This window comes from Tupaia chinensis, unplaced genomic scaffold, assembly GCF_000334495.1.
Source record: "Tupaia chinensis unplaced genomic scaffold, TupChi_1.0 Scaffold000117_2, whole genome shotgun sequence".
Taxonomy (NCBI): Eukaryota; Metazoa; Chordata; class Mammalia; order Scandentia; family Tupaiidae; genus Tupaia; species Tupaia belangeri.
The window spans coordinates 5959521-5974183 of record NW_006159583.1 but is presented as its reverse complement, the minus strand read 5'-3'; the positions used below and the strand labels follow the sequence as shown (position 1 = coordinate 5974183).

General features: G+C 39.3%; 1 protein-coding gene across 1 annotated transcript in view; it reads left to right on the top strand.

Moving 5' to 3' along the window:
* Positions 1 to 13868, top strand: part of SLC18B1 (solute carrier family 18 member B1) — a gene marked incomplete in the record, with an annotated part of 31454 nt that extends 17586 nt beyond the window's left edge. Inside the window, 9 exon segments of the mRNA XM_027770236.1 lie at positions 836 to 992; positions 4122 to 4258; positions 6798 to 6899; positions 8401 to 8492; positions 9505 to 9600; positions 11417 to 11491; positions 12930 to 13023; positions 13109 to 13158; positions 13376 to 13868. Coding sequence (XP_027626037.1) covers positions 836 to 992; positions 4122 to 4258; positions 6798 to 6899; positions 8401 to 8492; positions 9505 to 9600; positions 11417 to 11491; positions 12930 to 13023; positions 13109 to 13158; positions 13376 to 13442 — 870 coding nt within the window.
* Between the last annotated feature and the right edge of the window lie 795 nt (positions 13869 to 14663).

Sequence of the window (14663 nt, the reverse complement as noted above, 5' to 3'; positions counted from 1 at the left end):
CATACTTGGCAGCATAAATTGTATGATAGGCGACAGGTGTAAATTGGCATCTTGTGGTTTAAATTTGTTCATTTCTTTTAAAAAGTGAGGGCAAGGGGCTGATCTGGCATACCAGACACATTTGCATGCTTTCTTAAAACCCCAAGAGGAAAATGGAGAAGGGATTGTAGTGTAGCCACCTCCCGGGGATGATTTCTCATCTTCCTTCTTTCTCTGTCTCTCTCTGGCAAAAGTATGTACGTGCCCTATAATAAAAGCCTAAAAACAAACAAACGAACAAAACCCAAGTAAACCCCAAAACCAACAATAACAAAAAAGTGAGAGTGAGCTTGTTCTTCTAAGAGTTATTTGTATTTAATTTTTTGTGTTAATAGTTTATTTACAACATTTGCCTATTTTCCTATTAGATTTTTTTTTCTTCACAGAGAGGTTGTAGATCTCTCAATATATTGGGGAAATTAGTTTTGTCAGTGTTTTTTTTTCTACTCTTCTTTGCTTTTAGATGTGTTTTCCCATGCACTTTTATGACTTTTGAGCTTTACGTTATCACTAGAAAACCTTTTCCGCCTTACGAATGAAACAATGAAAAAAAAATTAGACAAAAGAAAATCTTCCACATCTTATTTTTCTAGTATTTTGTGATTTCAATATGTATGTTTAAATTTTTGGTCCATCTTGAGTTTCACTGTGTAAGCATGTGTGTGTGTGTGTGTGTGTGTGTGTCTGTGTGTTTGTAGGAACTGTGAAGTGAATAGAATTTTTTCTCACATAGTGTACTGTTAATTCTTGAAGTGAAATATAATAACTCAATTTTCTTTTGTTTTCCCATTTTTAGGGAAGTCTTGAGACTTTTTCAGGACTGGGACTAGTTCTAGGTCCTCCGTTAGGAGGACTTTTATATCAATCCTTTGGCTATGAGGTGCCATTTATTTTTCTGGGCTGTATAGTCCTGCTGATGGTACCGCTAAACATGTATATTATCCCCAATTATGGTAAGTCCACATTTTCTACTCATTTTGGAAAAATAATTTATTATTATTATTATTATTATAAGAATTCTAAATTTAAGTCTTTTTAATACTTTTGTAGGAGACCAATTTACCATATATTTATATATTTTTATTATATATTACATAAATTTGCTATATACCAATTTACCATGTATTCACTTTTGTATTATAATAATATAATTATCATATGTATTCTATTATCACATATAATTTAATAATAATATAATAATATATCATATCTGCAATGCATAACATAAATATATATTATTATATATATATTGATATATCATCATTGTAAAAAGCAAAAAGAAGACCTAAGTAGCTTTGAAAAAATTCCCTAGTGTCCCTTGAAGCAGGCATCAGCCCAGGTTTTCATTAGTTTGCCTTCTTCAGCAGCTTAATCTAATTATGTGTTAATTTTTCACGAATGCTTTTATGTATTCTTATTTTGATAACCTCTTTCCCACCCTGGGTCAGAAAAGGTAACCATATATGCCATAATCATTTGTCTTTTATCATAAACAAATAATATTTCTTATATGCTCGATAAGTGTAATGAATGAAAATTGGAATCTTTCGTAATTGATATTAATATCCTTGTATACAATTTGAAATTCACACCAAATTTCTCTCTGTTAGCAGTACCTCACAGAGCCACAAGGTGGTGCTTGTTCTCTTTCTAAGTCTAACCACACACTTTGTGGGGCTGCGCTCAGATTTGTTCACTGTCAAATACCTGGCTGATGATTAAGAAACTAACACCAGGTTTTAGCTTTATATCTTGTGTCTTGAAAAAGTGTAAGTGTAAAACTTATGCTTCAACTTAAAATAGTCAAACCATACTTCATGACTTTCTTGTACTTGGCCCCATACGTGATCATTATTCAACAAGTATTTATGGCATAACGAAGTATGCTGAGTGCCACGGAAGAAATGGGATATAGGAGGACTAATACTGGCCCTCACAGAGCTTCCCCACCCAAACCCAGTATCCTCTCTGTCCAGAATCAGTACAACAGCCTCCTAACCAGTCCCCCACCTCCATGCTCCATAGGGCCACAGAGATTTTGCTAACCCACTTATGTGATCTTGGGGCACTGCTTGCAATCCCTGGTGATTCTCAGGCTTCTCCACATATTTTACAAGGTGCTCCATAATCTTATCACTGCATCCTTCTGCAGTACCAGGCCACTGTTGTGTATCCCAATCGTAGTCTTCCAGCTTTGCTTTTCTTTCATTTTGTCAGATGCAGAATAGTTTCCCCTTACTGTGAGTCTTTGAATAATATACCTGGATTACACTTTCTCACTTATTTGCCTGCTCATCTCAAGCTCATTCTTTTAATTACCAACTTAGACATTACTACTTTTGAAAGCTGTTCTTTTTTTTTTAAGGTTTTTGCCATAGGGCATGCATGCTTGCATGAGGGAGTTGGAGAGACAGTGAGAGGGAAAGCGAGAAACCCTTCAGGGGAGTAGCCATGCCACAATCCTTCTCCTTCACTCTCCTCCTGGGATTCTGGGCACACACGTACTCTCACCCAGTGTGATTTTCAAGTTGCCAGGTCTGGGACTCGAACCATGGTCAGCCATGTGGGAGTCCAATGGCTTAACCACCACACCACCTGCTGGCCCCCTCCTGGTGTTTTGAGGTACCCCTTTCATATGCTCTAATAGGTAGCCTCCTAGCCCCATCCTAGCTCTCACCCTTGCTTGTTGTGAGTTCTCTGCAAGGACAAGCATTTTGCATGGTACCTGGCTCAGTCAAGATTTTGTTCAGTATGCTCATTAGAAGGTAGGAAATTCACCCAACAATAGTAAACAATACAAAGCAAAATGTAATTTCAGTGTTAAATGAGGTAGTATGGGCTATAAGTGCAGTAGGAAACCAGAAAAAGGTAATATTTATGAAGAACTTAGGGCCAGGGTCAGATCTTATAGAATAAAAGAATTTGAAAAATTAGCAGGGGAATAAAAGGAGTCGTGCACGATGACTGGGGCTTGGAACTGTAATGGCCGTATTGATGTCTGGGACGGAGAGGAAGCTGGTTTACTGCTGGGGAATGGTGGGAGCTAAAGTTGGTGCCCAAATGACCTCGAATACTGAACGGAATTCACACAGGGTTCTGTGGCATCTCTTTTGAACCCAGTATTTTCTCTGAGAGCAGGGGAAAAAACATTGTGTGTTGTGTTGTATTGTTTTAAATTAACCCAGGTTCCTTCCAAGCATGTACACACACACTTTGTTCCTTGATAAAACTCTGGTGATGCTTTTCTCGTCTCCCAATTTAACTTTGCATATTCTCTGTCCCTTCTGGGGAAGGCCTTATTTAGATTATAACCTAAAGTTTATTCTTCCCTTCACACTCTGATCCCAATGGATTCTTTTTGGATTTGGGAAATTATTACTCTTTTTTTTTTTCCTTTTGAGTGGTTTTTGCCTTTGGGTGCATGCATTTGCCATGAGAGAAAGAGACAGACAGAGACAGTGAGATGGAAAGTGAGAAATCACCCCCTGGGAGAATAGCCATGCTGCAGTCCCTCCTCCATTCTCCTCCTAGAATCTTGAGCACACATGCACACGTGCCCAGCGTGTTTCAAGCCACTGAGTCCAGGACTCGAACTATGGTAGGCCATGTGGGAGTCCAGCAAGGTAACCATTATGTCATCTGCTGGCCTTGGGAAATTATTTTTAATAAAATGGAAAGTGTCCTCTAGGTTTGAATAGCTTGCATGTAAATGGAGAGGATGTACAAAATTTAGGCCAACTCGCTTATCTTGGTTACTAGATAAAACTGGCCTTACTAGTGTTTTTAAAGCTTTTTAAAAAAGAATTACTTATTTAATTTTATTTATTATTATTATTTTAATTTGCTATCGGACATGTGCACTCACCAAGGAGAGTCAGAGAGAGAGAGAGAGGGAAAGTAAGAAAGCAAGCTATCAGGTCTGACACTCAAACCGCAGTCGGCCATGTGGGAGACCAGCCTCCCAGCCACCACACCACCTGCTGGCCCCAGCTGGCTTTACCAGTTTTATTTTTCAAAATAACTTAAAAGATAAAGGTAAGTGATTTTAATTCCTCTGATTTCTTTTTTCAATTTTACCAAAGACGCTGATCCAGGTGAACATTCATTCTGGAAACTTGTCTCGTTACCCAAGATTGGGCTTCTGGCCTTTGTCATCAACTCACTCAGCTCGTGCTTCGGCTTCCTGGATCCTACTCTGTCTCTCTTTGTTTTGGAGAAGGTGAGTAGCCTGATTGTGGAAGAGCTCTGTGTTGTAGCAGGTGGATGTAATTGCTTGCTCTAGGGCCCTACTTTGTAGGGAGACCTTAAGTAAAAAGTGAAATTTCATACTGAAGTAACCCAGGCCTTCCCTCTGTGCAGCCTCTAGAACTAGCGATGTGACTCAATAGAAAAGAAAGAAGCCTTTCACTAAGTGGCCCAAACATGGGTCTCCTCTCCAGGACTTTGCTCACATCATCGTAGGTCTGGTTTGGGCATTATCCCAAGGTCCGTAACAAGGACCCCTTTCCTCTGTCTAAATTCAGCAGGCATTTGGAGCGGTAGATAGTTCATTTACTGTGAGGTGTTCTTTAACAGATCCCTCTGAGTCCTCTTACTTTTTACACTATTTCATATAACCAGATGGGCAGGGAGGATATTAATCTAGAACAGAAGAAAGGAGCAAAAAATCCTCCATTTTCCTAGTCCTGAAAAATAAACGTTAAATTCTAAGAGCTTGGTGTCATAGAAATTTGTTTTTAGAGCTTTCTTTTTGAAAAACAAAAAACAAAACACAACAAAACAATGATTATTCATGTAATGAAGTTCATTATCAAAGTTGGTATTTAATTACACTGGAGAATTAATGTGTCTATATGAGGCAAAAATGACTTACCTCAGCCCAGACTGCCTTTACTTGAGGCAATAGAATCAACATAGCACAATCACTGGAAACTTAAGTTTCAATAAAGTCTCTAATATGATCATTTCAAATGTTTTCTGAAAATTGACCTATCATATAATGTAGGATTAAAATGAATTTTTCTTAAAATTCCATGCTACCTCTTGAAATCACTAAAGAGAAGTTTTGAACATTTTAAAGATAAACTTGGGGACTATAATTTTGGTGCTTACCACAGGTTTAGAAAATAGTATAGTATCACACCTAACCAGTGAACTAGTTACATATCCCACCATGTGGAATTTAGCTTTTCTTTTTTTAAAATTTTATTATTTATTTATTTATTTATCCATTCATTTATTTTTTAATTTGACCAGAGAGAGACACACACACAAAGAGAGAGAGAGAGAGAGAGAGAGAGAGAGAGAGAGAGAGAGAGAGAGAGAGAGAAAGTGAGAAAGCAAGCCACCAGGTCCGAGACTCAAACCGTGGTCAGCCATGTGGGAGTGTCCAGCCTCTTAACCACCACGCTACCTGCTGGTTCCAGAGTCTAGCTTTTCTGGGGCAACTCTGGACAGTGCTTTACTGCTGTGCCACAGAGCCAGCCTAGCAGAACACATTTCAAAAGGCTTTTCTTTTCTTTATTTTCTTTTTTGTTTTTGTTATAGGACACGTGAGCACTCTGGAGACAGACAAAGTGAGAAATCAGCCCCTGGGGAGAATGGCCATGCTACAATTCCTTCTCCTCCATTCTCCTCTTGGGATTTTGGGCAAACACGCACACACACCTGGCATGATTTTCATGCTACCCGGTCTGGGATTTGAACCATGGACTCTGCCATTTAGGATCTAGTCATCTTAACCTCACACCTGCTCGTCTCTGTCATCAGTGTGTTTATATCTGTGTACCTCAAAGTGCAGTTTGCAAACTGTGGGCATCATCCAGGAGCTTGTTAGAAATGTAAACACTCGGGTCCCATCCCATGCTTTTAGAACTATTAGAATCTCTAGGGCTGGGCCCCAAGAACCTCTTTATTTATTTTATGCCAGGGTCTTGCTGTGTTATAACCCTTCTTCCTCAGACTCCCAACTGGGACCATAGGTATTAGCCACCACATCTGGCTCTTTTTTACATAGGGTCTCAGTATGTTGTCCAGGCCAGTCTCAAACTTGTGATCTTCCTGCCTCAGCCTCCTCAAGTCGCTGGAATACAGGAGCACACCAGTTGGACTGGGACTTGAACCCGGGCTTCTCATGTGGTCTCAGACTACAGTCTTTGCAGTGCACACTAACATGTGCCTTAAGAACCTCCTTTAACAAGCTCTGCAGGTAATCTTTAGGTGCCCTAAAGCTTGCAGAACACCAATTCACCTATAAAAATGCCACGATTGGGACCAGTAGTTAGCATAATGGCTATGTCACTGGACTCCCATGTAGTCGACCTGGTTCGTGTCCCGGACCCGGTGGCTTAAAACTCACGCCGGGTGCGTGTGTGTGCGTGCCCAAGATCCTGAGAGGAGAATGGAGGAGAAGGGATTGCGGCGTGACCATCCCTCCTTGGGGGTGATTTCTCTCTTTCTGTCTCTCTGTCTCTCTCTGTCTTTCTGGCGAGCGCACGCGCCCTATGTCAAAAAAAAAAAAAATGCCACGATTCATCGAAGTAAAGTTATATATTAAGGTCAAATGCTACAAAGTGAACAACATTGGTCTTCTGAACCCTGTTAGTTTTTTTCCCCACTCATAAAAAGAAACGAACCTGTTCACGAAAGTAAAACGGAAATTTGCAAGCATGCTGAGTGTTGTTAGTAGTAGGGAAAAAGATAGATCTTTATTTTAAAAATGACTTACTGTGTAATTTCCATGCGGATTTCTTTTGCAGTTTAACTTGCCAGCTGGATATGTGGGACTGGTGTTCCTGGGTTCGGCACTCTCCTATGCCATCTCTTCACCGCTCTTTGGACTACTGAGTGACAGAATGCCAGTACGTACACCACATTTGTATCTGAGTCACTTTGGTATGTTCAGACAGTAGTCTATCAACTATGCCTCTAGGATGTCTTGGTTGGAGTGACACATTCAATTAAGCTGCTGGAGAGGTTCCAGCATCTTCCAACCTGCCATCACTAAACAGTTTCACTTTTAATTTCCTCATCGGAAAAGAAGAGTATTAGAAAAAAACTGATGAAAAATTAGTAGATTAGAATTTCTAAGGGGAAAGTCTAGCTCTATGCAAAAAAAAAAAAGTTAATTATTAGCGCAGAGTCTCAAAGGTGATTATGAGACTTGACCCAAATGAGAGATCTTGTTTTAGGAGAAGATAATTTAGGATTTTTTTTGTAGGATTGAAAGGCATGGCCACATAAATGTACATTAGTTATCTCATAACCATCCTGACAGAAAATCCTTTCTATTATTTTTTTTTATTCCTTTTATTTTTTAAAGAGAGATTTTTGCTACAGGGAATGTGCGCTCACCAGAGAGACAGAGAGACAGAAAGCGAGAAATCACCCCCCAGGGGGGATGGTCACGCCGCAATCCCTTCTCCTCCATTCTCCTCTCGAGATCTTGGGCACACATGCACATGTTCCTGGTGTGAGTTTTAAGCTGCCGGTTCTAGTACGCAAGCCACAGTTGACTATGTGAGAGTTGAGTAACATAACCATTACGTCATCTGTTGGTCCCCCTTTCTATTCTTTTTTTTTTTTTTGGAGAGGTTTTTGCCATAGGGCGCGTGCACTCGCCAGACAGACAGAGAGAGACAGAGAGACAGAAAGCGAGAAATCACCCCCCAGGGGGGATGGCCACGCCGCAATGAGCAGATATTGTACCCTGTATTTCATAAGGGATAATATTGGGTACTTTATTAGTCTACTGGACTAACAAAATATCATAAACCTAGGGCTTGTAAACAATAGACATTTATTTCTGAGAGTTCTGGAGGCTGGAAGATCAAGGTGCTGGTAGGTTTGGTGTCTGGGGAAGGCCCGTTTCCTGGCCCATGGATTGCCATCTTTTCTTCCAGGACGTACAGCACACCCCTGTAATCCAATCACCTCCCAGAGGCCCCCACCTCCTAATACCATCATATTGGGCTTTAGGATTTAATATATGAATTTGGGGGACATATATGCATTAGATCTATAGCAGATACTTTTTTAATAACATGATTTTTCTAGTAGTGCAGCTATATGATGAGCTCCTTGAGGTGCCTATTTTTTAAATCATTATATTTGGAATAGTATTTCACATGCAAAATCCGTAATACCTTTCCTTTCCACGGAATCCTTGTCCTTTGCTTACTCCCTATCTTGTCCTTTTGAGTTTATTATCTACTTATTTCCTCTTAAATGTAAAGTTTTGATTTATCCCATGAATTTGGATTTTTAATATCATGACTTGCATTCTTTAATTTTTTTTTATACTGTTTGATTATTTAGGGGCGTTAGCTCTAAGTGTTTCTTTGGATTCTTTCTCTTTACCAGCATCTGAGAAAATGGTTTGTGGTTCTTGGAAGCCTAATGATAGCAGGGTGTTATATGTTCTTAGGACCGATCCCAATCTTGCACATTAAAAGGTAATTTTTTTCTTCTTTTTCTTTATTGTAGCAAAATAGTATTAAGACTTTTTGTTGAGTTCTTGTATGATGTTGGTATGATTTAGTATTCTGCATCTTCAGGGTCTTAAAACTTTTATATATTATTTACGACTGTATTGAGTTATTTGTTAGACAGACAGTGTCTTACTTACTGGAAACCTTACTGGAAGCATCGAAAAACGTACAAAAATGCATCATGACTTCTCCGACAACCCAGTAGCAGTGGTACAAGAGAGCTCATGATAACGCTTCTGTCACAAGGATTCAATGGGAAATGCGGGTTAAGTTATCGGCAAAGTGACAGACATGGAACAAATGTTGGTTTCCCATTTTTTCTTCATGCCTTCCCTTCTGTAACATTTTTTAAAAGCTAATTTCAAAGCCAAGCGATGGAAAGAACAGCATTTGTACTGATATTTTAACCAATTTTGTAAAGAGTTTGTATGGTCAGAAGGTGGCAGGTTGGCTCCAGATATGTGGTATATGTGACCAAAGAGGCTGATGTATCAGTATGACTTTTTTCCCCCCAAAATGTAAGGAGTACTCAAATGGATGAAACAGGATCAGATGGGAATGAGAATGAGGCTAGTCCCATAACATGTGAAACTACAGTAACTTACCTGAGATTCTGCCCTCCTTCTGGCATTCAGCTTAGCATGTTCAAATGCTAATGCTTTTGGTTTTGCTTTCTTTTTTTTTTTGGAGAGGTTTTTGCTATAGGGCGCGTGCGCTCGCCAGACAGACAGACAGACAGAGAGAGACAGAGAGACAGAAAGTGAGAAATCACCCCCCAGGGGGGGTGGCCACGCCGCAATCCCTTCTCCTCCATTCTCCTCTCGGGATCTTGGGCACGCACGCACACGCGCCCGGCATGAGTTTTAAGCCACCAGGTCCGGGACGCGAACCACGGTCGACTACGTGGGAGTCCAGCGACATAGCCATTACACTAACTGCTGGTCCTGGTTTTGCTTTCTCCAAAACTCTTTTGCAGTCAGCTCTGGCTACTGGTGCTGGTCTTGGTCATCAACGGCATCTCTGCTGGCATGAGCATCATTCCCACCTTCCCGGAGATTCTCAGCTGTGCATAGTAAGTTGCTTCTGTTGCTTGAAGAGTATATTGTGAACAGCAGGGAGCATCACAAGCTTTCTTCCTTTTTTTCTTTATTGAGGGTATAGCGAGACAGAGGGTTTATTGACGGAGAGGGAAGGAAAAGCAGCTCCCAAGAAGTAGGGAGGGGTTTTGGAAAGTGAGTTGTCCCACAAGCTTTCTAAAAGTTCTCGCATGTGAGGGTGATCTGGCTGCAACATCTGTCACCCCATTGATCGCCAGGGTTCATTCGGCTGATCTGGCTGACCAGGCGAGTGTTCTTTTCCTCCCTCACCACTCCTGTGTGTCCCTCCCGAAGCTGCGCACTCAGTCGAAGAGGATGACCATCCCCAATAGAGGAGGACTGTTCTTCAGTCAAGGGTATACGAGTAGCTGCATTCCCCTGCTAGAACCTCCAAACAAGCTCTAAAAGTTCTCAATTTTTTACGCTATTGGATATTTTTTTCTGATATTAAAATTTCATGTTTTTAGCACACAAAGTAGTGATATCAATAGTATAAAGAATATAAAAGATAATATATAATACACTAAAAGGTTAAATGGGTTGTGGATAGATGCTTGCCTTGGTGCATGGCTCAGACATTTGTAATTTTGAAAAGCCTAAGTGAAATGGAATGGCCTTAGCATAGTTCCTCTTTCATGGAGGATGTCCATACAAGAACAAAAAGCAGTCAGACAACTGTCACTTCACTCTCAGGTGTGATGGTGTTTAATAGGCATGACGATGAAGAACACGAAATACCATTACTATACCAGGTCAGTCCCACAATTCTCAGAAGAATAAGGGGCTATCTCTGTGTTTTCTAAGCATTGCCTGTTAGGGCAACAGGTGGGTAGAGGTTAAAGCATCTGGATTCCACATGACTGACTTCGCAGTTTGAATCCCTGACCCAGCAGCTTTAAGATCACACCAGGTGCATGTGTGTGTGTACCCAAAATCCTGAATGGAGAATGGAGAAGAAGGGATGTATCACCCCCACAGGGAGAGGGGGCCATTCTTCATTTTTCCCTCCCTCTCTCTCTGTCTCTCTGGTGAGTACAAGTGTTCTATAGCAAGAAGATAATAATAATAAAAAAAAGTTGACCATTGTTTTCTTTACATCTTCATCTCCTTTGAATAATTTCTTTTTTAAAAAATAATTATTTATTTTATGTATTCATTTATTTCTTTCTTAATTTGACCAGAGAGAGACAGAGGGTGAGAGTGAGAGAGAGAGGAAGTGAGAAAGCAAGCCACCAGATTCAGGACTCGAACCCTGGTCAGCCATGTGGGAGTGTCCAGCACCTTAACCACCACCATGCCACCTGCTGGTCCTGAAGAATTTCTTAATTATGTATTTTATAAGCATTTAATGCAAATAGGTCATAATTATTTTTTAAATGATTATTTATTTAAATTTATTTATTACTATATTTTAAATTAGCTATAGCACACATATGCTCAACAGAGAGAGATAGAGAAACAGAGAGATACAGAAAGAGAGAAAGCAAGTCACCAGGCCTAGGACTTAAACGGTGGTCAGCCATGTGGCAATCCAGTGCCTTAACCATCAAGCAATGTGTTGGCCCCAATGATGCTTAATATTATACCTTACATGTGTAATAAAATTTCTTTTAGAAAACCATGGAATAGATGTAAATATGAAAATTCCTTCATATTAAAGATTTTTATATTAGAAGTGGAGTATTCTTGTGTGGGTGATTCCTGGTTAACTTTAATTTCTTTTTCATACAATTTTTTCTTTCACACAGGTTTTCCTTTTAATAATGGATACACTCATGTCTCTCTTTGCAGTGAAAATGGATTTGAAGAGGGATTAAGTACGTTGGGACTCATCTCAGGTCTGTTTAGTGCAATGTGGTCAGTTGGGTGAGTAGCCATTAAATTTCCTTCCTACCTGCAAGATGGAAAATATTATTCCCATTTTACAGATAAAGAGAAGGGATCAGATGAGTTTCTCAAAGAAAAATAGTGTAGGGCAGATCTAGGCTGCTAATCCGCACCCCTGACTCCAAAATCAGAGGTTACACCTGCAGTTTTAGACCATAATCAAAAAATTCTCTTGCTTTGTCCTATTTAAGTAATATTTGTAAGTTCCTTTGTCATTAACATGTCTCAGATTTTATTTTTTAAATTATTTTAGAATTTAATTAATTATTTTCCTTTTATTTAAAAAATTTTTTTCATTTCATTTTCTTCCATACATTTAATCACACTATTATTTTTCTTACAAAATGGATGTTTCAACAGGTGAACATTTCTCCCTAGTACTGTTGATAAAACTACAAAATATCTTCAACAAATAATACCATACCTCTTTGCGCCATTTAGAATTTAATTTATTTCTATTATTTATTTGCTATAGGGCATGTGTGCTCACCAGAGAGAGAAAAAGTGAGAAAGCAAGCTACCAGGTCTGGGACTTGAGCCATGGTCAACCATGTAGGAGTCCAGCACCTTAATCACCACACCACCTGCTGGGCCTGTGTCTCAGATTTTAAAAATCCATTCATTTATTCATTCATTCATTTACTTATTTTTCACTTTCTAGTATTTCAAGGGGTAAATGTATACTAACAATGTAAAATATAGTCAACAAATATATATTAAATTGAGATAGATTAGTTGCAGCTACTGAGAATAGAATAATATATTCATGGGAACCAGCAGTTAGTGTAATGGCTATGTCGCTGGACTCCCACGTAGTCGACCACGGTTCACGTCCCGGACTCGGTGGCTTAGAACTCACACCAGGCGCGTGTGCGTGTGTGTCCAAGATCCCGAGAGGAGGATGGAGGAGAAGGGATTGCGGCGTGACCATCCCCCCTGGGGGGTGATTTCTCGCTTTCTGTCTCTATGTCTCTCTCTCTGTCTTTCTGGCGAGCGCACGCGCCCTATAGCGAAAACCTCTCCAAAAAAAAGAATAGAATAATATATTCTTTTGAATAAATATTATCATTCTATCTATCTATCATCTATCTATCTATTTATTTGTTGTGCTTTTCAAGTTGCCAGGCCTGGGACTTGAACCTCAGTCAGCCATGTAGGAATCCAGCTCCTTAACCACCACACCACCTGTTGACCCTGCATGCCATCATTTAAATTTTTTCTTTATAAGCCATGAACTTTCAGAAGCAGTTGTTTCGCAATCATTTAAAAATTTTAAATGATTTAAAATTGCTCAGGAATTGACCTTCATCTTTTGTACTTGTCATTTCTCTTTAAGGAAGACCTGTAATGGACAAATGATGAGCTTTTATGAAGTAATTATCTTTTGCACTATGTTTTTTCTTCTTTCCATTGTTAGTGCTTTTATAGGACCGACGCTGGGTGGATTTCTGTATGAGAAAATTGGATTTGAATGGGCAGCAGCTGTCCAAGGTCTGTGGGCTCTGATAAGTGTGAGTACTCAGATTTTATTTTCATTTTTCTTTTCTTTGTAGGGTGAAGAATTTACATTAATCAGTATCTTTCATTGTGTTAAAGGGCTTAGCGATGGGCTCGTTTTATCTACTGGAACATTCCAGAAAAAGAAGGTATTGTCAATTTTGGGAATTTTTTTTGCCCCTTTAAAAGTCAGTCTGTAGGAATGGAAAAGATATTATATTTTACATCCATTCTTCCAGTCAGTGGATTCTTGGGCATTCTGAGGCATATCATTTACTTCTAAGGAGATAATTGGGTAATGATTAAGGCATTAGGTTTTGTAAGATGAAAAATATTGAGATTTTCCTCTTATGTCTTTCAATACAGATCTAAACATCAAAACATCCTCAGCACAGAGGAGGAACGAACTGCTCTCCTGCCTAATGAAATTTAGTCTTACGGATCCCAGGTCGATACAAGGTCAAGAAAGGGATGTCCTGGCCTTAACCAGCACTGTTGGAAGGGTTTTTAAATTTTTACGCACAGAACTCCTCCATTAGGATGCTGGAAGTGTCAGTGGATTTTTTAGATGACCCTGTGTTGGGCTGTCTGATTGTTGTCTTGAAAGGCTGCTTACCTGTCTGCGAAACCAGCTGCATTTGAGACACGCAGTCTGAGAAGTGTAGTTGAAAACCACTTGTCCTTGAAGATATCTTATTGACTATTTAATTCTATTTCCTCTGTTTACTTTTCATACTGATTCTGTGAATGCACTTTTTTTATTAACAGGGAAATAAATAAATTGATTTGATATGCTTAAAACAGGTAAAGATGACTCAAATATATAAAATAATTACTATTAAATTAGTTTTTAAAGATACATTCTCTCTGTGTCCTGACATGTTTGTTCCCGTTGAGAAGGCAAAATTGCTGCCTGCCATCCCCAAATTTTGTAGCATTTATTGGCCTTACATTTTTCTAAAAGTTTCGTTCATGTGAATGGGACAAGAATAACAATACTTACAACTTCCATTTCGTAAACCACTTTTTGTTATGGTCTGGATTTATGAATATTGCTTGGTATAACATTAGTCATTTCTCATGGCATCTCTGTGTTTCAGTTCTACCATTCCCCCCATTCGCTTGAGAGGTGAATCCCATCCCTAGATCAGGTCACACTCCCTACATAAGTGCTTGTCTTATGTTACGGAAGGGTTTATTCCAACCTCATGTGAAATCTGTTCTGTTGTCTGAAGTGAGCAAATGTCTGCTGTGTAACTCTCATGCCTCCTAATCCATCTTCATGGTATAGCCATGTTTACTTTTCTTTTTTTTCATTTTGGTTAAAAAAAGGAGTTTTATCTATTTATTCAGACATTGGAGAATATCTTTTGGATGCCTTCTCTGGACTGACACTGCTAGGTGCTAGGGATTTAGCTATGATTGAAATAAATACAATTTCTGCTTCTATGTAACTTACACTAGTGGAAGGATAAACAGTCAATAAATACCAGGATCTCTAATTATCTTACAAAAATGCTAAGAATGAAAAAGCAGGGTGATGTGATAGAGTAGCTGGGTGGGGTTGATTAGGTGTGGAGGCCTAATTTAGATGAGGCCTCTGCATGGACTTGGGAATTTTGAGCCGAGAGCTGAAGACTAAGAATGAGCCTCC